The sequence below is a fragment of the Carcharhinus amblyrhynchos genome, chromosome 30 (genome assembly GCF_965287045.1).
Source record: "Carcharhinus amblyrhynchos chromosome 30, sCarAmb.v2.hapA, whole genome shotgun sequence".
NCBI classification, from domain to species: Eukaryota; Metazoa; Chordata; class Chondrichthyes; order Carcharhiniformes; family Carcharhinidae; genus Carcharhinus; species Carcharhinus amblyrhynchos.
The window spans coordinates 8,033,448-8,058,263 of NC_137353.1; the positions used below are offsets into that span (position 1 = coordinate 8,033,448).

Sequence of the window (24,816 nt, forward strand, 5' to 3'; positions counted from 1 at the left end):
CGGCGGCCTCCTGCATTGTAGGGATTCCATGAAATCATCAATGATTTGGTTATTTGAAAGCAGCATGTTTGAGTATCAGAAATTTGAGCAATAACCTCTTCTAAATCAAAGTTCACATCCAAAATAAGTATTGCTTCGTATTGCATGAATGATGTATGGAGCAATACAGCTTTATTGCAATGAGACAAGTTTGTACACATCTAAAATTAAGAACAGGATATAGAATAACTAACTTGGGTGACTAACTTCAGCAATCCTCCTGTATATAGCGCACTTCCTGCAAAATAGCTTCAGTTGCAATTGTTACAAAGGTTTTTTGCACATCTCTCTTTATTCCGACCTACAGTTTTGATCCAGTGGGGAGTACTGCATTCAGGTCCTGGGGAATGCCAGAACTGCTTGTTCCATGTATATAAATGTTCCATAAAAAATTAGCATATTTAAAACTGCTTGGAAAAGCTCCAAAGGAGAGTCATTCCTCCCCTCACCCCGGCCCTCAAGGGCTCCATGTGATTTGATTTTGGCAAAGCTTTAGATTTTCCGAGCTTCCTCTGACAACGTGCAAGTATTCAGTTGAGTTGTTGCTTATTATATCCACAGTGTTACTCCGCACAATTACTGGACCCTTTGTTCATCTGAGATGCCACAGTATTTTGGTCACATTGTGATTATGCTGCATGTTTTGGAGCGCTGCTTCTGGCAAGAAAACTTAGTCTCTGAAATTCTTGCCCAGATTTATGATTTGCCTAACACTCATGGGTAGTTAAAATTGATTTATTATTCATTATTAGTCACAAGTGAGGCTTACATTAACACTGCAATGGAGTGACTGAAAATCCCCAATGGACATAGTGCTATGAGAGTCCCATACTGTAGAGGTAAAGCTTTGATTTACAAAAAAGGAAACAAAAAAATGAACTGCAAGTACTTTTCTGTTTCTATAGACCAGCACTGGATATAGGGGGCTACTAACTAATGCCATCATGAATTTTGCATGGAATAGTACAGTTAGTGCAGGAGCAAGTATTGCAGTTTTCTAACTCAGTGCTGCCACTCACTGGTCTACTGATGATACTACTGAAGGTTTGACAGTACAGAATCTATTGTGTAATATCTTTACAGTGTACTAAAAATTTGACAGTGGAGACTTTTTTGCAAAGCATTTGCAAGCAGCACGCAACTGTTCTCAGCCATTTAGAAAGAATCTAACCAACTAACATTGACATAGAAAAGCTGTCTTCAAAAATTCATGTTCAGAACAGGAAATAAAATATAAAAGCAGCTTTTCTCTAATTCACTATGTTCCCTGATATTTTTGAACGACAGTGGAAAATTCTGTACTGACGATGGTTAAGGGTGACACTGCCGCAAGTTTTGAAAAAATTTTGTGTTTTATCCTTAGAACTGAATTTGCTGAAATATATTTTATTCCACACTTTTATGCAACTTGATGGATTTAATTGAAAAAAAGTTGGCTGGAAAAGGCCAAAAAAGATTAAGTAGGGTGGTATTTTCAAACATCTCTGTGTGGTGATATTTCAGAGCTAACAGTTTAGAATAAAAATTTGCCTGTAAAACGCAGACAGACACTTTGACAAGTTTGTACATCTCAATGTACGAACCCTTACAGGAGCCCCTACTTACGAGATGAACAAAAGGGCAAGACTTGGTTTGCAGTTCAACACAATTTTGTTAACAAGTTCAATAAATATTGACATAGTTACTATTCCCAAATTATCTGAACCCTGTTTGCCTCACATTCTAATACAACCCATGCTGGTTAAATATGACTGAACCACAGGTCCAGTTCCCTGAGCCTCTGCCATCTCGGGGTCATCGTCTGCAAGGTGAATCTCATGCACCCTCTTACATTGTCTCTGCATTGCTGCCAAGTCCTCTCTATAGTATTCTTCGATGCGGGTCATGCTGAGCCTTTGCTAGTGGCCTCTGGGTGTCTCCTCTTGCCTCCTTCCTCTGCATTGTTCTGGAAGCTTCTCTGGCTTCTCGTCACCGGATGAAGGTCATAGCTCCTTAGTTTGGAGGATACTGGATACACCTTAGGTGACCATGGCCGGGTATGCATATTCCACGCAGCTGCCTTTCAAATAAGGTCACAGCGGGAACCCGAGGCCAAAAACCAGGGAAATACGGTCAAGGTTCAGTCCTTCTGATCTCCACTCCTAAAGCATGCCCTGGACTGCCCAGCTTATTCCTGACTTGTCCTGGTTGCCAGTGATCCTTGTAGGAGCTGTTTGCTGCAGCTTGTCCTTTGGGCCTACAATTCTGGCTAGCTAGTCAGAATAGGTAGTTATGATATGAAATCTAATTGACTGCTTCAATCTGTACTCAGGTCCATGTGTGTAAATTTACAACCTTCAAATCACTCCGTGTTTTTGTTGTGCACTTTAGCAATTTTAGTAACTAACATTTTGGACTTCCACTACGTAAAAATTGTGCAATATGCGGTTCACAGAATTCAATAGTCAAGATGTTATTGTATAAAGTACAGTTAATTTGCTTAGTATACATTCAACTTCTGTGTGTATAAAGTATAAGAAGTAAAATGTCTCTTTATCATTGGTGCTTATTTGCAGTCCACACTACGTTTACTTTTGCACAAATCTCCCAACTACTTGTGTATGACTTCGCAGAGAATACCTGGGAATACTCCTTTTACCTTTGCGAAAATACTCTTTCCCCACCTCCCAAACAGGTAAGGGGGCGGCACAGTGGTTAGCACTCCTGCCTCACAGCGCCAGGACCCGGGTTCAATACCTGGCTGTCTGTCCGGAGTCTGCATGTTCCTTTTGCATCTGCACGGGCTCCCTCTGGATGCTCCGGTTTTCTCCCACAATCCGGAAGACGTGCTGGTTAGGGTGCATTGACCATGCTAAATTCTCCCTCGGTCTGCCTGAACAAGCACCAGACTGTGGCGACTAGGCGATTTTGGCAGTAACTTAATTGCAGTGTTAATGTAAGCCTACCTGTGACACTAATAAAAAAAAGTTTAAACTTTAAAACTTTAGTGTTGTTCTGCACCTCAGTCTTCCTCTCTGTTGGCCATTTCCTGCGCAATGTCTGTGCCTCTAACTATCCCTGCTGGGATAGTTTCCTTGAACAGTGTGTGTTGGAGCCAACGAGGGAGCGAGCTATCTCTGGTGTTATGCAATGAGGCAGGTAGCATTAGGGACCTTGTTGTGAGGGATCCTCTTGGGAAGAGTGATCATTGTATGGTGGAGTTCCTGATGCAGATGGAGGAGGAGAAAATAGGATCCCGGACCTGTGTCCTTTGTTTGAACAGAGGGGAGTACGATAGGATGAGAGAGGAATTGGCGAATGTAGATTGGGGGCGCGGATTGGTCGGTAGGTCTGCTGAGGAACAGTGGAGGATCTTTGAGGAGATCTTTCTTGGTGCTCAGCAGAAATTTATTCCGATGGTAAAGAAGGATCGTAGGAGAAGAGATAATCAGCCGTGGATAACGAAGGAGGTAAAGGAGAGTATTAAATTAAAAGCTGATGTGTTTAGAGTGGCTAAAAGTAGTGGGCGAGAAGAGGATTGGGAGAGGTTTAAATATCAACAAAGAATGACGAAGAAGTTGATAAAGAAAGGAAGGATAGACTATGAATCTAGGCTAGCGCTAAATATAACAAAAGTTAGTAAGAGTTTTTATAAATATATAAAAAGGAGGAGGCTGGCTAGGGTGAATGTTGGACCCTTAGAGGATGAGAGGGGAGATTTAGTGGTGGGGGATGAGGAAATGGCTGAGGCCTTGAATAACTTTTTTGCTTCGGTCTTCACGGAGGAGGACGCAAATAGTTTGCCGGGTGTTAACGATGGAAAGATGGTAGGAGTGGAGGGCCTGAATGAGATCATTGTTACTAGAGAGGCAGTGCTCGACAGACTAGAGGGACTGATGGTGGACAAGTCCCCAGGACCGGATGGAATGCATCCAAGGGTTCTGAAGGAAATGGCAGAGGAGATAGTGGATGCCTTGGTGATTATTTTCCAAACCTCGCTGGATTCCGGGGAAGTGTTGGAAGATTGGAAAACGGCTAATGTTACGCCGCTGTTTAAAAAGGGTAGCAGACAAAAGGCAGGGAATTATAGGCCGGTTAGTTTAACATCTGTTGTAGGAAAAATGCCTGAATCCATAATCAAAGAGGAAATAGCGAGGCATCTTGAGAAGAATTGTTTAATAGAGCAGAAGCAACGCGGATTCGTTAAGGGGAAGTCGTGTCTGATGAATTTATTGGAATTCTATGAGGATGTGTCTAGTGCGGTGGATAGAGGGGGAACCAGTGGATGTGGTGTTTCTCGATTTTCAGAAGGCGTTTGATAAGGTGCCGCACAAAAGGTTGTTACAGAAAGTTAGGAGGTATGGAGTTGGGGGTAAGGTGTTAGCGTGGATAGGGGATTGGCTGTCAAATAGGAGGCAGAGAGTGGGTGTCAATGGGTGCTATTCGGATTGGCGGTTGGTGACTAGTGGAGTGCCCCAGGGATCGGTGCTGGGGTCTCAGCTATTTACCATTTATATAGATGATTTGGAGGAGGGAGCCGAGTGTAAGGTGTCAAAATTTGCTATGACGCAAAGATAAGTGGAACAGCAAATGGTGCGGAGGGTGTGGAAAGTCTGCAGAGGGATCTAGATAGGCTGAGCGAGTGGGCGAGGACCTGGCAGATGGAATACGATGTTGGCAAGTGTGAGGTTATCCACTTGGGCAGGAATAATAGTAGGAAGGACTACTACTTACAGGGCGAAAAGCTGCAGCACGTGACGGTGCAGAGGGACCTGGGGGTCCTTGTGCATGAGTCACAAAAACCCAGCCTACAGGTGCAGCAGGTGGTCAGGAAGGCAAATGGGATGCTGGCCTTCATAGCGAGGGGGATTGAATATAAAAGTAGGGAGGTCTTGCTGCAACTGTACAGGGCACTGGTGAGGCTGCAGCTGGAGTACTGTATGCAGTTTTGGTCGCCGCACTTGCGCAAGGATATTTTGGCCTTGGAGGGAGTGCAGAGGAGGTTCACTGGGCTGATACCGGAGTTGAGGGGGTTGAGCTATGAGGAGAGGCTGAATAGACTGGGCTTGTGCTCGTTAGAGTTTAGAAGGATGAGGGGGGATCTTATTGAGACGTATAAGATGATGAAAGGGATGGGTAGGGTAGAGGTGGAGAGGTTCTTCCTGCTCAGAAAGGACAGCAGGACTAGAGGGCACAGCCTTAAGATAAGTGGGGGGGGGGGGGGAGTTTAGAACAGAGTTGAGGAGGAACTTCTTCACTCAGAGGGTGGTGAATCTCTGGAATTCTCTGCCCATTGAAGTGGTGGAGGCTACCTCGCTAAATATATTTAAGACGCGGGTAGATAGGTTTTTGGTAGGCAAGGGGATTAAGGGTGATGGGGAGAAAGTGGGAAAGTGGAACTGAGCCACTTCAGATCAGCCATGATCTTATTGAATGGCGGGGCAGGCTCGAAGGGCTAGATGGCCTACTCCTGCTCCTATTTCTTACGTTCTTATGTTTTCAATCAATCTCCTACGCTATTGCCTGTAAGCAAAAATTACAATTGAACCCAGCTCCCAAAAGGTAGTGAATGCTGTGACAATTAGAACCGGGAAAGTTAAGATAGATTGATTTTTATCAGTGAAAGGTGTTGAAGTATCTGGAACAAAGTTAGGTAAATGGTTTGAGGTATTGATCAGCCTTGATTGAATGGTTAACAATGGCCTACTCCTCTTCCCAAGTTCTATTTAACAAGCTCTGATGTTCTTCCGGCATTAATTAAAATGCACTATCATATTCTAATTTACATCCATGGTTATCCTTGTGGCTACTTGTAACAGCTGTACCTAAGTGTAACATTACTCTGAATGTTTTGTAGATCTAACACATCCCAGTTGGATTTATAATTTACTTATGTCCTAGACATTTGTTTATAGGGCTGCATCATTCAGTTTATGTCCCTGTTAAATCATTGCAGTAGGTGATATGGAACTTGCTCAATGTGTGCAGCCATTTGACCATGGCTTCCATGTTAGGACTGGCCTCATCAAGAATATTACTCAGTAATATTACTCAAACTCAAATATTCCTTTCTGTCAAGTCAACTGTAAGTCATTTACTAAATGCCAAAGTCTTGCTAAATTTTTATTTGCACAGAACAAAGAATAGTCCTCACATTGCATCCTTTATCATTTCAGTTACTTAGTCTGCTGATGTTTAACCTTTCAGAGCAAACGGGACCACCTGTTAATGAATGTCAAGTGGTACTATCGTCAATCAGAGGTGCCAGATTCAGTTTACCAGCATCTGGTTCAGGATCGACATAACGAAAATGGTGAGTACTCTAATGCCTGCTGTCACAAACACCTTTTCCCTCCAATTGTCTTTCCTTAGCTCCCTTGCACTCCTGAAGGTGGCAACTTGCACTTGCATTGGTATCAGTTACTCTCTCTAACTTGCTGTCTAAGATGCTAAGGCATCATGCATTCATATGTGAGTGACGCTATTGAACACGTACCGTTCTGTGGTTGGGTGGGGGGCGTGTATCAATCTAGTGCAGTGTCCACAGACGTGCACTTGATAGGAAGAGCCGCTGGATAACATTCAAGATCAGGAGCATTGGCTTAATTCTCTCCTGCTAATTGTCCTCGAGACTGAGGCTAATTATCGCTCCTCAATGATGCACTAACAATGGATAGATGCTATGAGTTTTTTTTTTAACTTGGATGACTATTTTGTACATGCTGCTTTTTCATGATGAACTACCTGATGACAAAAGAAATGTTCCAAAAGCTGCAGTGAGTAACTGAATGTTGGCACTGGAAGACCTGTAATTGATAAATGGAGTAGAATTTGCTGTAGATTAATTTTGTGGTCAATTTGCTGTATGTACTAGAACTGTATAAAAATTGGTGCCTGCCTGAACAAAGAACTTTTTTAGTCCCTTTTCCATTTTTAAGTTTTGAAAAAGCCAAATGATAAGAGTTGCACTTAACTGAAACAGAATGCTCTTGTTAATCCATTCAGTGTCATGGCCTGGATGGTCATGTGGTCCTCTATGTCACTGGGCTACGGCAGGCAGGGGATAATGGCCAATTTTCAGTGACCAACTTGTATATCCACGTGTATAAACCAATTCCTTTTGTAAATAACTTCATACCTTGAGATAATAAATCCAGGGGATTAAACATGCCATTTTCTTCAACTTTCATCCTGGATCTTTCAACTTTTCCTTCCTTTCTGTTCTAACATTTATGCATGGTTTATCTTCCGTTCTTTACCTTCCATCAATTCGATTTACATTATTTCTAAGACTGTCAGTTTTGTTGACATTTCAGCATTATTCTGTGGAATCAATTATTCCCAGTTTTACTGAATTTTGTTCTCTTTGAGCAAGACATTGCGAAGTGTTGGCATTTTTTGTGAATCCCCTTTCACTTAAAAGTAATGTCCTTGCATGAATTGCAAACCTAAATCTTGCGCAACCCCTCTGTTGAATTGTATTATATCCCTCTGCCAAAATTGCCCAGTGCCTTGTTTAACTTTTTTGGTGTGGTTATGTATTTGACTGATGGTCCTCACGGTATTTGCACAAAAATATTTTGTAAGGCTTCAGAGCCATAGCGCAAGTGATGGTAGGATAAATTCAGTGATCCTATACTCCCTGTGTGGAGCTGTGTTTAAGGGGAATGGATATAACAGAATGATCACTGTATTGTGACAGCAATTACTCTGAACCATGTTGCCTTTCAGCATTTCCCTCTGCTGGAAGCATGGGATCAGTGAAATTCTCATCCATTGTATTTCAAGTCCCTGGAAGGAGACAATGGATCCTAAAATGGAATGAAATAATTGTGTAATCTATAATTCCAATTGTATGCCTGATGTTCTTGTATTTGCCAGTGTGTCATGAAACATTTGAAGGCTCTGTGTGGCCATATTTTAAAAACATTGTGCTATCATTTGGTCTAACATCTCTCTCTCCTTTTCCCCACCTCCCACATCCTTTCATTAGTCTTGGATATCATTTGTTAGTCGCGTATCTTTCTCAAGGGGGATGGATAATTATGTGTAATTAAAATGACTGCATATTCCATTTCAACAGCTCCTCCTTGGGACCAAGATAGTACCAATGCACAGTTATTTTTGGGGTATTCTGGTAATGTGGAAAAATTCCAGATTAAAATATGAATTACCTGGACAGGAATCAGGTTCCAAATTAATCTTGCTCATGAATGCATCTTGAAAGCTTGGATTGTAACTCAGATCTTTCCAACCAAATTTCTGTGAAGTAGTATCTCCAAAACGAAGGAAAAGACTGTTGACATCACTTAGCTTTTCAATGTCAGATCATAATGACAGCAAGTTCGGACAATAGTCCACAAAACTACAGTGCATCTCGATAGATGATGGTGACTCAACATTTAGTGAAGTTTCTTACTGTTGGAAAGAAAAAAAATGTTGGCAGTTGTAGAATTGTAATTAACACTTTTTGACTTATCTGCCCGGTAAGATGAGAAGTGCATTGGTCATGACACGTAATGACAGATAAGCAAGATAGGGTCTGGCTTGTCTTAATGGTATTTTGTTTTACGTTTCTGTTGCAAAGTCCATTAATTACCCTATGGACAGCACTGTGGCTAGTTAATCTGGAAGGAAAACTTGATCTCTAATCAGTTCCACAAATGTGCTTGAGACTGGACACTAGAGAAAATCCATTATTTGAAGAGACACTGAAAACTAGCTAGAACACTTTTGTTGTAAGCAATGAAATACAGTTCTAAGGGCTTTGTGACAGAAGCTACTGTGTCATGTTTCTAGGATCTACCCATATCCTACTAAGACACATCATTGATTTGTGTAGACTTAACCCACACATTTTGTAAGCTACTTCAAAGATGACCTGGTCACTTAAAACTGTATCTTCGACATCTTTTTGTCGAGTGTTTGCTGCTTAATCTGATCATAATGATCATAATCTCAGCTAGGAGTTAGGCAAATTGGATTGTCTCGGTTTTAGTTAATGGTCTTGTAATAATAGGTATAAAACCAATCTGAATTGCATTACATCCAGTGGCCAAATCAACATTTAATTTTCTTCCGCTCTGATTTAGAGTGACCTCTACTGTTACAGCATAAGGTTCACACTATCCCATTGGACACTGAAAACATCATGTTCCCTGCATTTTTCGAACATGTGAATTAGGGATGATTCTATAGTGCCTCTTTCTGGGGGAAGTGGGAGTGGTGGGGGAGCAATTAAAAGATCGGCTGTGCTCAGTAGTAGTATCTGAGGCTATTATTGAATAAAGTAATATATCCTTTTTGAACTGGTAACTTTTATGTGGCATGCAGTTTTTGTTTGAAAAGCTTAAGTTGTTTTTTAGATGGTGTAATGTGTAGAATTATGCTGTCTGGCATTACATCAGAATGGAAGAGAAGCAGATGTGTTCTTAACTTGTATAAATTAGCTTGTTGCAGCAAAGTAAGTTTATGTACAAGTTGATTAGTGATATTAGTTGCTGATGTGCTTTAGTGAGAACAAAGCATGGTCTGGCCAGGTGTTTTAAACAGGAAAAAACACCTTTTCCTAGTTAGTTGGTAAGCAACCAGCTTAATGATGAACAGCAGTTTGTGATCATGTTTCACAGGGATCCCTTCTTATCATCATTCTGTCTGTTGCTTTGGTGGGAGGCCATTTGGCAGAAGTTTAAAATTAATTCTTCTTCTTCAAAGGGTTTGAAATCTAGGCAGATAGCATTTGCAAAGGATTAAGTACGCCATTCTGATAAACCTTTCTTTATTATCGTTCTTAACAATTGCAGAGCTACATTTCTACAGGTGTTCACCACCCTCAGGTGTTTCATCCACTTGGCCATTCTTCAGGTGAATTGTCAACTGGCGGTATTACTGTGTAGGATTTGAGCTCACCCAAAGTCCAGACCTGTGAAACTCTTCAATCACCTCACATTACCCTGGGATGTTGAGGCTTTCTCCAGAATTGAACTATGATCAGCTCACTTAATAGAGATTGTTGAGTGGAATGTGAAAGTACACTGGACACTTCCCTTACCTGCTTGTTTGTGTGTGTGTGTGTGTGTGTGTGTGTGTGTGTGTGTGTGTGTGTGTGTGTGTGTGTGTGTGGGAGGGGGTAGGTGGGAGAAAGGTGGTGGTGGCACTCATAGTTGCTCTGAAAGAATTAGAAGGAATAGAAGCAGTGTAACTATTTTAAACACCGAAACTGACCCCACTTTGTTCAGTATTCCTCCGCACTCAAACTTATCCCAACCCATCCCACTGGAGGCTGGCATGAAACTGATTTGCGTCCCACTAATGGCATGCATACAAGAGCCTGGCCAGATCCTTTTCCCTACTCCTGATTTTCCATTACACCAGCAGGAAAGCACCAGTCTAGGAAGTATCTGGACCACCAGGGCATACAAAAGTCAGGACTGACCTTTAGGGCCTTGCTCACATCATATCCGAGGAGAAGACAAGAGACATGCTGCTGCCAGTCCCTAGGAGCGCATCGCTTGGAATGGTGGGCAGACCTTTATGTCTATGGCACATCTCGCAAAGTGGGAGGTCCCCACCCAGCAGCTTTGGCTTCACTGCTGTTGGACTTGCTTTGCAACTTCAGCGTCTTCACGAAATGCTGTCAGCATTTCCACGGTCTCCACTGACTTCTTTGACCTGGTTTGGAAATTCAGGATCTTGCCAAGCGCTATTAAGGATATGGCAAGGGGCAGTTTGGATGGTGGGGGATGGATGGGCGAGATTGAGAAAGGTCAGGTCTAGGTGGGAACCCTGAGTACCCGATCCAGGAGTGTCCAGCTGCTGCTGCTCCTCCTTACTGGTGTCCCAGGGCCTGACCTAACTCCTTGAGGCGAAGGATCCCTGGAGGGATTTTGAAGTGCTCCATTCACCTCAGAGTTACCATTGCGTGGACTCACCCACAGCAACAGCGATGGGGTGCAGGTCAGCATGCATTTCTATGTTCTGAGGGACAAGGGTTTCCGTGGTGTCTGCTACGTACCCCATGGAGACTTTGATGCCGGCACCACTTCATAGAGCGGGTGAACAGACTCCTCTGAGTCACTTTGTTGATAGCTCGTCCTGATGTTCCCCTCCTCCTGACTCACCACTGTAAGGTGGAAGGCTGATTCGAAAGGCTGGTCATCAGACTGGGATCTCACCCATGCTTCTTTTCCAACTGTCTGCCGAGGGCCAAGGGACTTGGCTAAACTTGTCCCCTCCTGCTATGGGCATGTGTTCGTGCGATCACCACCAGATTGTGCATCCTGAACTAGTGCCAAAACCTAGCAAGCTGGTGGAGGGTGCACTGTGATGTATTGAACGCTGTACAGCTTTCGTTTTTGCTTCCTCCTGGCCTCTTCTGGGCTGTGGCTGGAAAGTCTCCTCTGGCCTTAGTCTTCCCGGAGAGAGCTACAAGTGAGAAAGGAGAGTGCAAGTGACAGCATTGAGGCACATTTGATGTTATGGTTTGCATTGAATGGATGAATTCTTGCTAGATGGATGGCCAAAGCCAAACTCCCCATCAACAATGGCTCTGTCCCACTCAACTCCTGTGAACTCTGAAGCCTTCTCCCTGCACTCAGTTAGAGTCTTCGAGTGTTGTCGACCCTCTCCGATCCTCCTGTTCTGTAGTGCTGAAGCTTCTTCAGAGATGAACACTTAAATGAGACTGCATGTTACGTCGGTTGGAGCATTGGATTTTGGATCGTTTCTCATTTCCTCCCATGAAAGATAGCCCATTTCTGTGTGGCAGGTTACCGCTGATGCAAATTAGCATTGCATCGCCTGAAAACTAGCGGCAACAGCCACTTGTGTTGGTTTCTTTGCTGGACGCCCCCTACCATCAGCCGAGTAGACATGGTTGAGGAAGACACCCAAAAAGCTGTCACTAAATTTGGACACCAGACTGTCACCTCCCGTTCCTATAATTTCCTTTCAGTTAGGTGCTAACAGTAAGGATTCCAGACAGTTTTTAAATATGGTACCTGGATATGATGATGGAACATGTGGCATCAAGCCTGCCCCGCCACAGAATACTGCACAAAACACCTGGATGTGTAATTAGTGCGACTGGAAGGTACGGCATGGATCCCATTGGCCTCTGCGGTAGGAAACACACACTGTTCCCACTCCTGCACGAGACCTAGTCTCAGGTGGGAGAATTCCATCTATAAAATTTTGCATTGTAAATTTGTATGTTTTGTCTTTTGATCAGCCATGGCAAATTTACTAAGTGTTGTATGCTCTAATTGGTGAATTGTGGGGCACCATATGGATGGTGGTACAGTGGAAATCTGGGTAATGTGTCAAGAGGCCCCAGTTCATTCTTTTCTGAAGAGTATAACCTCACATTTCTGATATCGTTCTTGTAAATCCTTTTTGTAATCCCTCCGTTACCACTGTATTCTGTAGCCCAGTCAGGGTTTAATACGAGTTTAGCATAACTTCTATTTTTTAATTCCGTCTTTCCATTAACACAGATACCTAGTTTGTTTTTTACGGACTTGTTAACCTATTTTGCGTGGTGTGTATTTGTATTCCCAGATCATTTTGCTACTTGATCTCGTTTAAATTTTTATTTTCCGAGTCGTTTGCGCCAGCTTTATATTTCTTATCAATATGTAATGCCTCATTTTCCAATTGTATGTCCTTTCTGCAAACATATCAATGTCTTTAAATTTGTAGCTGTCCCCCTTGTAGCCATTTCCCACAATCCACCCTCTCATAATCTGGTACCATCTGCAAATTTAGTAGTTCTGTTTTTCAATTTAAAATCTGTAAATTGTGATCCCAGCCCTGATTCCTGTAGCACCACACTTTCTACCTGCTTTGCCCTTACTACTACTTTTAGTACCAATGTTAAGCTGACTGGTCTATCACCCCCTGCATATTTCTGTTTCCCTTCTTAAATATGGATATGACTTTATTCATCTTCCAATACTCTGGTACTGCATCCCTTTCTAATTGATTAATTAAATACATATTAGTGCCTTTTCTGTCTCTTTTGATTTTTTAAAAAAGCGCCTACGTATAATTCTTATGGCCCAGAAGTTTTTACCTTGTTTGAATTTTATTTGTTCATTTAATACTTCTCTTATTTTAAATGTGGTTATATTATTTCTAATCTCATCTTCTGATGCTGTGCTCATCTGATCTGTCTCCCTGGTTTGCTCCCTGGAAGCAAAGTAATTATTTAATATTTCTGCCATTTTGTTATCACTGCCTGTGATTTTTATTCTGTCCTTCCCTATTCCCCATTCCAACTTTATTTTTTAAATTTATGTGCCTGTAAAATATTTTACTGTTTTATTTTATATCTTTTGTTTTCTTTGTTCCCCTTTGCTTTCCTGATTATTTATTTTTTGACTTTTCTTTCCTAATCTCTCTGCATTCTCACTTGTCATGTCTTTCCCTATCCTCAGTTGTTCCCATACATCTTTATTTATCATGTCTCATGAATTTGTTAGCAGCATGTGTTTTTCCTAGTCTCTATTGAACACCATTTTGAATGTTATCCGTTGCATCATTGTTGGCAAATATTCTTCGCCCCTCAAAATTGGCATTTCTGCCATCTTTTACCCTGATCTTATATCCTTCTCTATTATTATCTTCAAGCATATTATAGTCACATTTGCCTAGATTTTCCACTACTTTTATTTCTCTTATCTGTTGTGGTTCACTCTCTATTACTACATCCTGGAGTGACCCACCATTTTTGGATTTCTTAAATACAGGGTTGGAATGAAATTATGAATCCTCTGGGGGAGCTCCCATCCCTTGTCCCCTTTACTTAGCTGTCCTGGTTGAAACAATCCTAACTTGAAACAACCATTTCGTCACTGGACTAATTTAGAAATGCATGATATCCGTGGCTCAGTTTGCAATTGTAACCACTTCATGCTGCATACCACCTACCATTAGCTGTACTTCCCATATTGTTGGGATAATTTATTAAAACTCAAAATTACACATTGCGAGATGTGCGTTATAAACTGTCTGCAAGTTCTCCCCATGTCTACATGGGTTTCCTCCAAGTGCTCTGATTTCCTTCATAGTCTGGTGCCGGTTAGGCACCTTGGCCATGCTAAATTCTCTCTGTGTTCCCAAACAGGCGTCGGAATGTGGCGACTGGGGGATTTTCACAGTAACTTCATTTCAGTGTTAATGTAAACCTACTTGTGACACTAATAAATAAATTTACATAAACTTAAAGCTTAAATACAGTATTTTGTTAATTCCCAGTTTCTCTATCTAGATATTTTATTGCTTTAAAAGGTTCAAATTACCAAGTCATTCTTTTGATGTTAGACAACCATTCAAAATCATATTCAATTTTTGATTAATATATTGAACATGGTGCCAAAATTGTACCTTTCTTGAAGAAATAAAATTTTTATCAAATATTTATTAGGTACTAATGTCACACTTGTTCAATTATTACTTCTGTTTTAAAAGTGTCACTTATGAGGCATCACCATGTGGCGTTCCAACTCATGGAAGACCAATTACAATCCAGATGTCATCTTATGGGTGGGAGATAATGCATTTGATTTTGACAAAAGGAGCCTCATTCCCCGAAAACATCTCCCCCTCCTACCCTCACAGCAAATAATCCAGTTATCAGAGATAAATTTGCTTCCAATGTGAAAATCCACGTCTAGACGCACATTCATTCGGGTTCAGTGTTTTATAGTTTGTTTACAGTGGCAACTATAATCCAAGCTAAACCCCTCATTTATGCTGTTGACTCCAGTTTAGCAATATGGGGCTCCTTCTGTCAAAATCAAATCTATCTCATCCCACCCATAGGATGACATCCACTTTGGAATTAGTGAGGCAGCAGTGCTAACCACTGTGCTACCTAGCTGCCCAAAATTAGTTGTAATTAATCTAATTCGAGTAAAAACAGTGGGACAAAGGTAAATTGTTGGGAGAAAACGATGGGTAAGTGCAACAATTGTGCAAGGACGTCTATAAAGGACAAATGTGAAAAAGTATTTCATTGTTGGATGAATTCTGGTACAATTCCACTCCGATTCAGAGCTGCCCTTCAAGGTCACTTCTGATTGGAATCTGTTGGTACAATGTTTTTCTTTGACAAAGCCTATTATTTTCAATGTATTTTCATCTGTCATAAGATTATCATAAATCTCCTCCTTGGAGACTTGTGTTATTATCAGTGTTCAATTATATTAGCATTTATCCTCCATCTGAATTTTTGAATAAATATGTGGGAGTCATTTACGTACATAATAATTGCATTTCCTGTAGATTCTGGCCGTGAGCTTGTGATCACAGACCCAGTAATTAGGAGTCGGGAACTCTTCATTTCGGATTATGTAGACACCTACCATGCTGCAGCACTCAGGCAAGTTTGAGTAATTAATGTGATGTGGTTTTATTCAACTAAACCAATGATTGAAATACTAATTGGTTTTCAAATATATCACGGCAATATCAATTATATTTTTTTTCCTTTCAGAGGGAAATGCAATATTATACATTTTTCTGACATATTTGCTGCCAGAGAGTTTAAGCCACGACCGGACCAGTTTTTTTATATATTGGGCTATAACCCAGAGACAAGGTAAGGGGTTCCTGCTTTTCTTTTGGCAAATAGTTTACATAAATGCTCTTAATACGATTTAATCAAATATTGAAGATGTCTCCTTGTTCACTTTCATGACAAACCAATTGAAGACAAGAGTGACGTCATAAAGGATATTAACCAGGTAGCTTCATAGAGGGGAAAATTATTTTCAAACCAATTGACAGCATAATCACTACAAAACCTGCATTTAAAAGCTCCCTTTTTTTAGTGCGATGTTATATTAAAGGTAATGAGTTTTGCAACTAGCTACATCTCAAGATTACAGCATCCTCTCCTTTCTTCACGCAATGTCACACATTGATCACATAAGGCTGCTTTCCTCCCAGGACTTAGCCAATACCACCTCAAGTTGTTGGACAGGAGTAGCTTGTGAGCAGGCATCCTCTCTCTCATTAATATGCTAGAATTCCATTTTGCATCTCCTTGCAACTGTGTAGAGGCTGGGACGTCACCGGACTTGGAGAATTAACTCTGTTTCCTGCCATGCCATATATCGGTACGTTAATGATTTGCAAAATCAGCACTCGACACTATTAAACGTGGGTTGAAAGTTTAGTTTGGTTTATTCTTTTTCCCTTCAGCAGCTGATCCATACAAAATGTTGTTCGTCCTGTCAAATTTTGTCACTGTGCGTTGTGTTGCTGCTAAGGGTTCAGTGAAGTCTAATGATGGGCTTAAACCTTCGTGCTATTCCATTTGTTAGTGCAGACTTGATAGGCCTAATGGCCCCCTCCTGCACTGTGGGTGTTCTATGATTCCATGATTCCATGATTCTATGTTACAAATTAAGTAGTGACCATTTTGAATTCTGTAATGCTATCATGCCGTACTGATGGATTACAGATTACCAGTAGTGATAGTCATAATATTACATCCAAAGTACATAGATGCAGCATTACATTTTTTTGGTTCAAGTGTTACTTTGCATTAGTGAATTGCTACCAGCATATCTATGGATGACATTGCCCAAACAGTACAACCATAATCTAAAGCTGCAGTTTTCTGGCTGGTGATTCCAAGTAATTTACTATATATGCTCCAAGCAATTCACAAAAGTTCCTTGTGCCTTAAACCAGGCAACTAATTAGTCTCTATAGTGAGTACAGCAGGATAAATGTGTTCTACCTTTTGCATTTGCTGGCACGTTTCAGACCTTGCTATAAATAAAGTTTGCTCAATATGCCATTTCTTAAATATTCCAAAATAATTTTGTAACCCTTTAAATGTAAATTTTGAATCTCTATGGTAAGGAGCCTGCCACTCAATGAGTAAGCCTATTATCAATTGTTTCGCTCGATAGAGTACAGTGAAAATAGAGTTTCATCTCTGGCAGTGGAAAATTTGGCGCTGTCCACGTGGTATACAGTGTAGTTGCATCTTTGGACAAAATCTGCTGCTGGTTGTAGTCAACCCTGAAATCTACTTTTCATCTGACCAAAGGTAGCAGAAAGGAAAATACAAAAAGCCTCACATGACAATGTTTCTCAAACATTTCAGCATGGGAAGAGTTGCTACTTGAGCTTACGTTGATTAATTTTTTAAGTCGTCTTGTTTGGATTTTGTACTCGATCATGTTTAAATCACTTAATGATCTTGTTCCTCCCCATCTTTCTACCCACGTGTAGACTCCCCTCCATCCCACCCTAACTGTTTGTTTGTGTAGAAGATGAGTAAGTGGAACATTCTTCCACATGTTCTAATTTACTGTGGTGCCTTCAGCCTTCTGAGCTATACTTTCTGGAATCCGTGCCTAATTGCCTTTGTCGCTGCATCTACTTCTTTTTTGCGACTTACCTAATTGTCCAAGCCTTTGGTTGTCAATCCTAAAAATGGATATTCACTTTCACAGTGAAACACTGCCATAGTATCGCACTACTCAGTACTCTGCTCACTGTAGTCTGGCAATCTAGATCCAGATAGAATATTCTGACCAGCGCTGACCATCGAACAATTGTAATTATTCACGGATTGCCCCTTTTTCAGAGGTCTCAGACGCAGCTAGGACTCTCACCCACAGCCCCAAGGTTTTGAATCTTTCATCTGTGTCAATGAGTTTGGCTGATTTGTTCCAAGATCTTTTGATGACCTATTAGAGTTAAAAGCATGAATAAACCACCACAGTTTTAATAATGTAGCTAGGTTGCCAAGTACTTGAAAAAGCACAGAATCATAGATCTTTATAGCGTGGAAGGAGGTAATTTGGCTCAATGTGTCTGTGCCGTGTCTGTGTGAGGGCAATCCAAAACATTCTATCTTCTTCTAATTATACTGGATATCCAATTTTCCCTTGCAATATGCATTGGTATCTGTCCAAAACTCCAGTTAGCAGTCTAAACATGTCCTCACCAATTGTATAAATTTATCATTATTTACTTTTGTATTCTGAGCTCCTATTTATAAAATCTAGAATAATTTTGGATTTCTGTTCTGCACAAGCGGTTACACTTTAAGAGGATTACATATTTAAACCCTTAGGTTTTTCTTTCTGCAGTATTTATTCCCATTCCTTATTTTTCACTCCAGAATGTGTGGGCTCATAATCATCAACACCAAATTTGTTTCATCGGATATGCGACATAGAAACAGGCCTTTTGGCCCCAACAGTTAATGCCAGTGTTAATGCTCCACTCAAACCTCTTGCCATTTTCTCATCTAAATCTACCATTATAACCCTCTATTCTCTCTTCCCTAATATGCATGCCTAGTTTTCCCTTAAATCAATCTACAATATTTGCTGCCCCCCCCCCCCTTCCAATGATGGTGAGTTCAACATTCTTACCACTCTTTGGATGAAGAAGTTTCTTCTCAATTCCTTGGTGATGTTTCTTTGTAATTATCTGATATTGATGGCTTCTGATTATAGTGTTCCCCACAAGGATATTATTAAACTAGAAAGAGTACAGAAAAGATTTACTAGGATGCTACCGGGACTTGATGGTTTTAGTTATGAGAGGCTGGATAAACTGGGACATTTTTCCTTGGAGTGTAGGAGGCTTAGGGGTGATCTTATAGAGGCCTGTAAAATAATGAGGGACATAGATAGTCAGCATCATTTCCCATAGGTAAGGGAATCTAAAGCTAGAGGGCTACAGATCTGGAGTCACATCTAGGTCAGGCCAGGTAAGGATGGCAGATTTCCCTCCCTAGTGAACCAGATAGGTTATGACAATTGATGGTAGTTTCATGGTCACCATTACTGAGAAAATTCCACCACCTGCCATGTTGGGATATTCGCCTGGGCCTCTAGGTTACTGGTCCAATTTCATTGTCTCTCTACCCCTAGGTTTAAGGTGAGAGGGGAGACATACAAAAGGGTCCAGAGGGGCAATTTTTTCACACAGAGGGTGGTGAGTGTCTGGAATGTGCTGATGGAGGTAGTAGTAGAGGCAGGTACAATTTTGTCTTTTAAAAGGCATTTAGAGAGTTACATGGGTAAAATTGGTGTAGAGGGATATGGGCCAAATGTGGGCAATTGGGACTAGCTTAATGGTTAAAAACTGGGTGGCATGGACAAGTTGCGCTGAAGGTCTTGTTTCCATGCTGTAAACCTCCATGACTCTGAGGAAACATTCTAACAAATACTCTATCAAAATCTCTCATAATTTTAAAGACTTCTTTCAGATTACTTCTCAGCTGTTTTTCAAGAGAGAAGAAATCTAGCCTATCAATCCTTTTCTGACACATATGGTCACACATTCCTGGTCCCATCCTTTATCAGTTCAGAGACAATGAAACTGGACCAGTAACCTAGAGGCCCAGGCCAATGCTGTGGGGGCACGGGCTCAAATCCCAACATGGCAGCTGGTGGAATTCTAATTCAATTAATAAAAATCTGAAATTGAAAACTAGTCTCAGTAATGGTGACCATGAAACTACCATCGATTGTCATAACCTATCTGGTTCACTAAGGAGGGAAATCTACCATCCTTACCTGACCTGACCTAGATGTGACTCCAGATGTATAGCAATGTGATTACTCTTAGCTGCCCTCTTGAAATTGCCTAGCCATTCAGTTCAAGAGCAATTAGGTTTGGGAAACAAATGCTGGTGCTGCCAGTGACACCCACATCCCGTGAGAGAATAAATACATTTGAAGTCTATTACACTTTTTTTTTGCTTTTTGTCGTTCTGCCTGCTTTGTGCTGTCAGCGAATTTCAAGCTTGTGCACCCTTTTCAAAAAATCAAATCATAGCTATGCACACCAAAAAAGCAACGTGCTGGTACACTGTTTCTGCGCTTTTCCTCCTCAGAGTATCATTTGTTTATCTTAGATGTGAGAAAGTTGTTTTGCAGATGGAAAATTATCCATGCCACTACGCTTCCTCACACACCGTACAGTTGAGTTTTCCTGACAAGCCTCTTTTCACTCTATGGCACGTCTTCTGAAAATCTGCAGTATTCCTCTTAGCGAAACAGTTACTTCTTCAAGAAAAATCCATTAAGTTTGCCAAGATAGCTACGATGGCAGGCAATTAACATGTTGCCCAATCAGCTAACAAAAGCCCTATTCACCAGAACAACACTAATAAGTCTGCTTCCAGTCAGAATTTTGAACTCCAGTTTGACAGAAACCAAAACCCATATTAATTGACTTCAGCCTGCCAGACCTCGTATAAGCAACTTGGAGATCAGCTTTAACCCTGTGTAGCAATCAGTAGAGAGACTGAAGGAAAATGGTGTAATTGAAATTGCAATGCAGCAGCAAAAATGTCATCATGGGGGTGCAACAAATATAAAAGTTTATTGCGCTGGGTAGAAATTCAACAATTTCTCAGACCATGTCAATTCCCCTTGTGGGCCTATTAGATGCTAGTGATGACGGTTTGAAACCCACATGGAGCTACACGGTGGCACAGTGGTTAGCATTGCTGCCTTATAGCGACAGGGACCCGGGTTCAATTCCCGGCTTGGGTCACTGGGGTGTCTGCAAATTCACCCCATGTCTGTGTGGGTTTTCTCTGAGTGCTCCAGTTTTCTTCCACCATCCAAAGATGTGCGGGTTAGGTGGATCGGCCATGCTAAACTGCCCCTTAGTGTCCTGGGATGTGTTGGTTAGAGGGATTAGCAGGGTAAATTTGTGGGATAGGCCCTGGGTGGGATTGTTGTCATTGCAGACCCAATGGGTTGAATGGCCTCCTTCTGCACTGTAGCTATTCTATTCTATGAAGTACAAAATTGGTGTGTTTTTACATTCATCGCTCTGATGAGGATATGGCTTTTATTTTCTCCCTAATAGTCAATTATTTCTACCCCCATCTCCCACCTCTGCCTGACACTTGTATAGTGTAATTTGTTATGCTGTTTTCGCACTACACCTACCTCTGCAACACCAATCACATTTCAGTCACCTTGTGAAGGGGAGCATTGCTCTGGAGTGGAGGAGGTCAGTGATCCGTGCATGCAGAGTGTTATTTATTGGCTTCCAAGTGCAGGCTCCTTCCACAGATTGAATATAGCTGACAGGCCCCTCAGCTTTTCCTGATCAGCAGAAATGAAAAGCAAGTCTGCTGTGATGCCTGAATTTTTATCAAAGTTTTTAAAAAGGCTTTACACAGCACAGTATAATTGGCCCCTGGTGTGCAAAAGCAAGAAAGAGAGAAGCAGGATATCACCTGTTGAAGATGATATTGCTTACTCTGGCAGGTTTAATGGGTTTTTTTCAGGCATTCACATCACTGTGTACAGTACTTCAAGGTCATTTTTAAAAATGTGTGCAGTCAAATGTTCAACTCGGTGATCATGTGCAGAGTAGAATATGACCCCCTGACATAAATTGAAGTAGATATCTGAAAGAGAGATTTTGGCAGTTCAGTAAAAACCAATTTTGGCACATTGGAACATTACCCTGGGCCTCACTCAACTCGGGAGGGAGCTGTTGTTCTTTCAGTGCTTACGCTGTAGAAGTACCAGTGTGGTGATTTTGATACTAGTTTACTGGTATTCCTTCTGTATTATTGGAGTGAAAACATAACTGATAAAGCAAACGTAGTATGTTCCAGCGCACACAATTGCTTTATCATAGCTTAATTTTAATGCTGAAGACTCAACGCACATTTTACATTATTTGGCAGTTTTTTCATTAAAGCTTTGTTATTTATCTACTGGAGATGTCAGCTTTGAATCAATGGGAACGCTTACCTTTTAGTCAGGGAGATTGTGGATTCAGATATCGTTGCATAGAAATGTTGACCGTGCCAGCAATTGCTCTCAAGAGCAAGAAAAAGAACTGAACCCATAATCTCAACCGCTACTCCAGTGCAACAGTAAGGGATATTGCGCTGTAAAGGGTGCTGTCTTTTGGACAAGGTGTGAAAATTAGGTTCCTGTCTTCCTCCATGGCTGGATTAGAAAAGTCCATGGCAGCATTCAAAAAAAGAATTATTGTACAACCTTGGCCAAGATTGGTATATCAACCAACACCACCAAAACAGGTTAACTGCCAGTTCTCTCATTGCTGTTTGGTGTACACACGTCAGTGTAGCTGTCGTCACTTCCTACAGAGATCTTGCTAACGCTATACGGACACTAGTTAGCTCACACTTAGAATACTGTGAACAGTTTTGGTCCCCTTTTCTAAGGAATGTATGCTGGCATTGGAGGCAGAGTAAGTTTGCTTGGTTGATCACGTGTATGGAGGGATTTGAGCTTTGACAAAGGGTCATCTGGACATGCAGCGTCAGCTCTTTTCTTTCTGTACACATGTTGCCAGACCTGCTGAGATTTTCCAGCATTTTCTCTTTTGAGCTCTTAGGAGGAAAAGTTGAGTAGGTTGAGCTGTACTCATTGGAGTTCAGAAGAATGAGAGGTGATCTTATTGAAACATATAGGATTCTCGGGGGGGCTTGGCTGAGTAGGTGCTGAGAGGATGTTTACCCTTGTCGAAGAGACTAGAACCAGAGGGCATAATCTCAGAGTGAGCGGTCACCCAGTTAAGACATAGATGTGGAAGAATTTAGTGAAATACTGAAGCTGTGGAATTCTTTTCCACAGAAGGCTGTAGTGACTGGGTCGTTAAATATGTTCAAGGCTGAGATAGACAAATTTTCAATCAACAAGGGATTCAAGGATTCTGGGGCAAGTTGGGAAAGTGGAGTTGAGGCCTATCAAATCAGATTGGTCATAATCTCACTGAATGGTGGGGCAGACTCCGTGGGCTGAATGGTCTACTTCTGCTCCTACATCTTATAGAACATTACAGCGCAGAACAGGCCCTTCGGCCCACGATGTTGCGCTGACCAGTTAAAAAACAATGACCCTCTAACCTAAACCAATCCCTTTTCATCCATAAACCTATCCACGGATCTCTTAAACGCCCCCAAACTAGGCGCATTTACAACTGCATATAGTCTATTAGTTAAAATACTTCAAAAGTGTATCTATTTGGGGACATAGTCAGGTTGTGAATGATGCTTTATAAATGATAGTGCTAATTGTTTTTGATCTGCAGTGGTGAAACTGTTGCAGTTTTTAGGCGAATTAGAATAAGCCTACATTATGCTAAGGCAGAAGGACCAAGCATGGACTTTTTGGAATCTGCACCTGTGGCTGACTGTATGTAAAAGGACAGTTGTTTGCTCCTAAGTTTGGGAGCAATTACAGCTGTTCCCTGCAATACATTACGAAGTGGAGGCAGTGGTGTGATGGACGAGTAACTCAGAGCACTAGTGTAATTTTGAAGACCCAGGTTTGAATCCTACCGTGGCAGATGATGAAATTTGAATTCAATAAAAAATCTGAAATTAAACATCTAACAGTGACCACGAAACTATTATTGATTGTCGTAAAAACCCATCTGATTCACCAGCATCCTGTAGGGAAGGAAATTTGTCGCCCTTATCTGGTCTGGCCTACATGTGACTCCAGACCTACAGCAATGTGGTTAACTCTTAATTGCTTTCAGGGATGGGCAATAAATGCTGGCCCAGGAACAAATTTAAGAAAAGAGAAACTTGATAATCTATCTGGTGCTGTTGGAAGCACTAGTGGTTTGACAATGACGTTTTACAAGCAAATGCCGATAAATTTTACAGAAAATTAAGATAAGCTTCACATGACATGAAATTTTGTCTAAAGAAATAATAGCAACTGTGCCACAGCAATGATGCAGAAACTACACACAGGTTAGTGGGATCAGCAATTATGATTTAGAAACATTGGTATCTGAATCATCCTGGTGTGGATGGGAGAAAGGGGTGAGGGGGAAGGGAATAAAGGGATTTATTCCTTTTGGAGAGGGTACAGAAAAGATTTACCAGGATGCTGCCTGGTCTGGAGGGCATCAGCTATGAGGCAAGGTTGGAGAAACTTCGTTTGTTTTCACTGGAACGGCAGAGATTGAGGGGCAACCTGATAGAAGTCTACAAGATTATGAGAGGCATGGACAGAGTAGATAGTCAGAAGCTTTTTCCCAGGGTGGAAGAGTCAGTTATTCGGGGGCATAGGTTTAAGATGCTAGGTTGTGTATAATTAAAATATTGTGTACAGATCGACTGGTAATGCAGCTTGCACTCAATTGAAGAAAAATTGAGGTCCATGGCATCCATCAACAATTATAGCCATGTGTTTTTGCTAGGAGCTACCAGCTTGAAAAGCCACCACCCCAGTGCAAGTCTTGACTTCTAAGTTCCTAGTATCAGTGCTTCTACTGTAACAATGAGCGAGCTTTGACATGCTGATGCAATACAAATGGGACATTGATGAAATGTGGTAGGGGAACAGGAGTCACTTGTCATATGAAGTAATGATCAGAAATCTAGACTGATTTTATAATTTGCAAGATAATAAAATGGCTTTGGACATCACATAAACACAAGTAGGTGAATAATTCAAAAGATCGCAGAGCACACTAACACCCTGAGGTTGTGATGCCCTTCAACAGATCATCTCTCACTGATTTGAGTTCATGTAATATATAATGCGTGTGTTATTATGGTGCCATCCCTAGCATGTTGTTATCAGTGATAGATTATTTATTCAAAAATACCTAGAAAGAGCACTATAGTTTTTAACGTGGTTTCAAAATGTTTTTAACTTGGACATATAAAAAGAGGTTGGAAACATGAAATGAAAATAGAAATATGTCTTTGTCTACATTTGATAAGAGAAGACATATTACTGTCTAGTAATCTAACTTCACTCTCTTTGCACACTTAAATACCTCAGCAAAGTTGTT

The 24,816-nt window shown here is 41.2% G+C and overlaps 1 protein-coding gene across 6 annotated transcripts in view; it reads left to right on the forward strand.

The window, feature by feature from the left end:
* The window catches only part of rerea (arginine-glutamic acid dipeptide (RE) repeats a), a 529,737-nt gene that overhangs the window by 247,910 nt on the left and 257,011 nt on the right, over nucleotides 1-24,816 (forward strand). For all 6 annotated transcript variants that reach the window (XM_080215241.1, XM_080215245.1, XM_080215246.1 and 3 more), the window contains exons 4-6: nucleotides 6,226-6,331; nucleotides 15,304-15,400; nucleotides 15,515-15,619. In XM_080215241.1, the coding sequence (XP_080071367.1) occupies nucleotides 6,226-6,331; nucleotides 15,304-15,400; nucleotides 15,515-15,619 (308 nt within the window). The remainder of the gene's footprint in view (nucleotides 1-6,225; nucleotides 6,332-15,303; nucleotides 15,401-15,514; nucleotides 15,620-24,816) is intronic.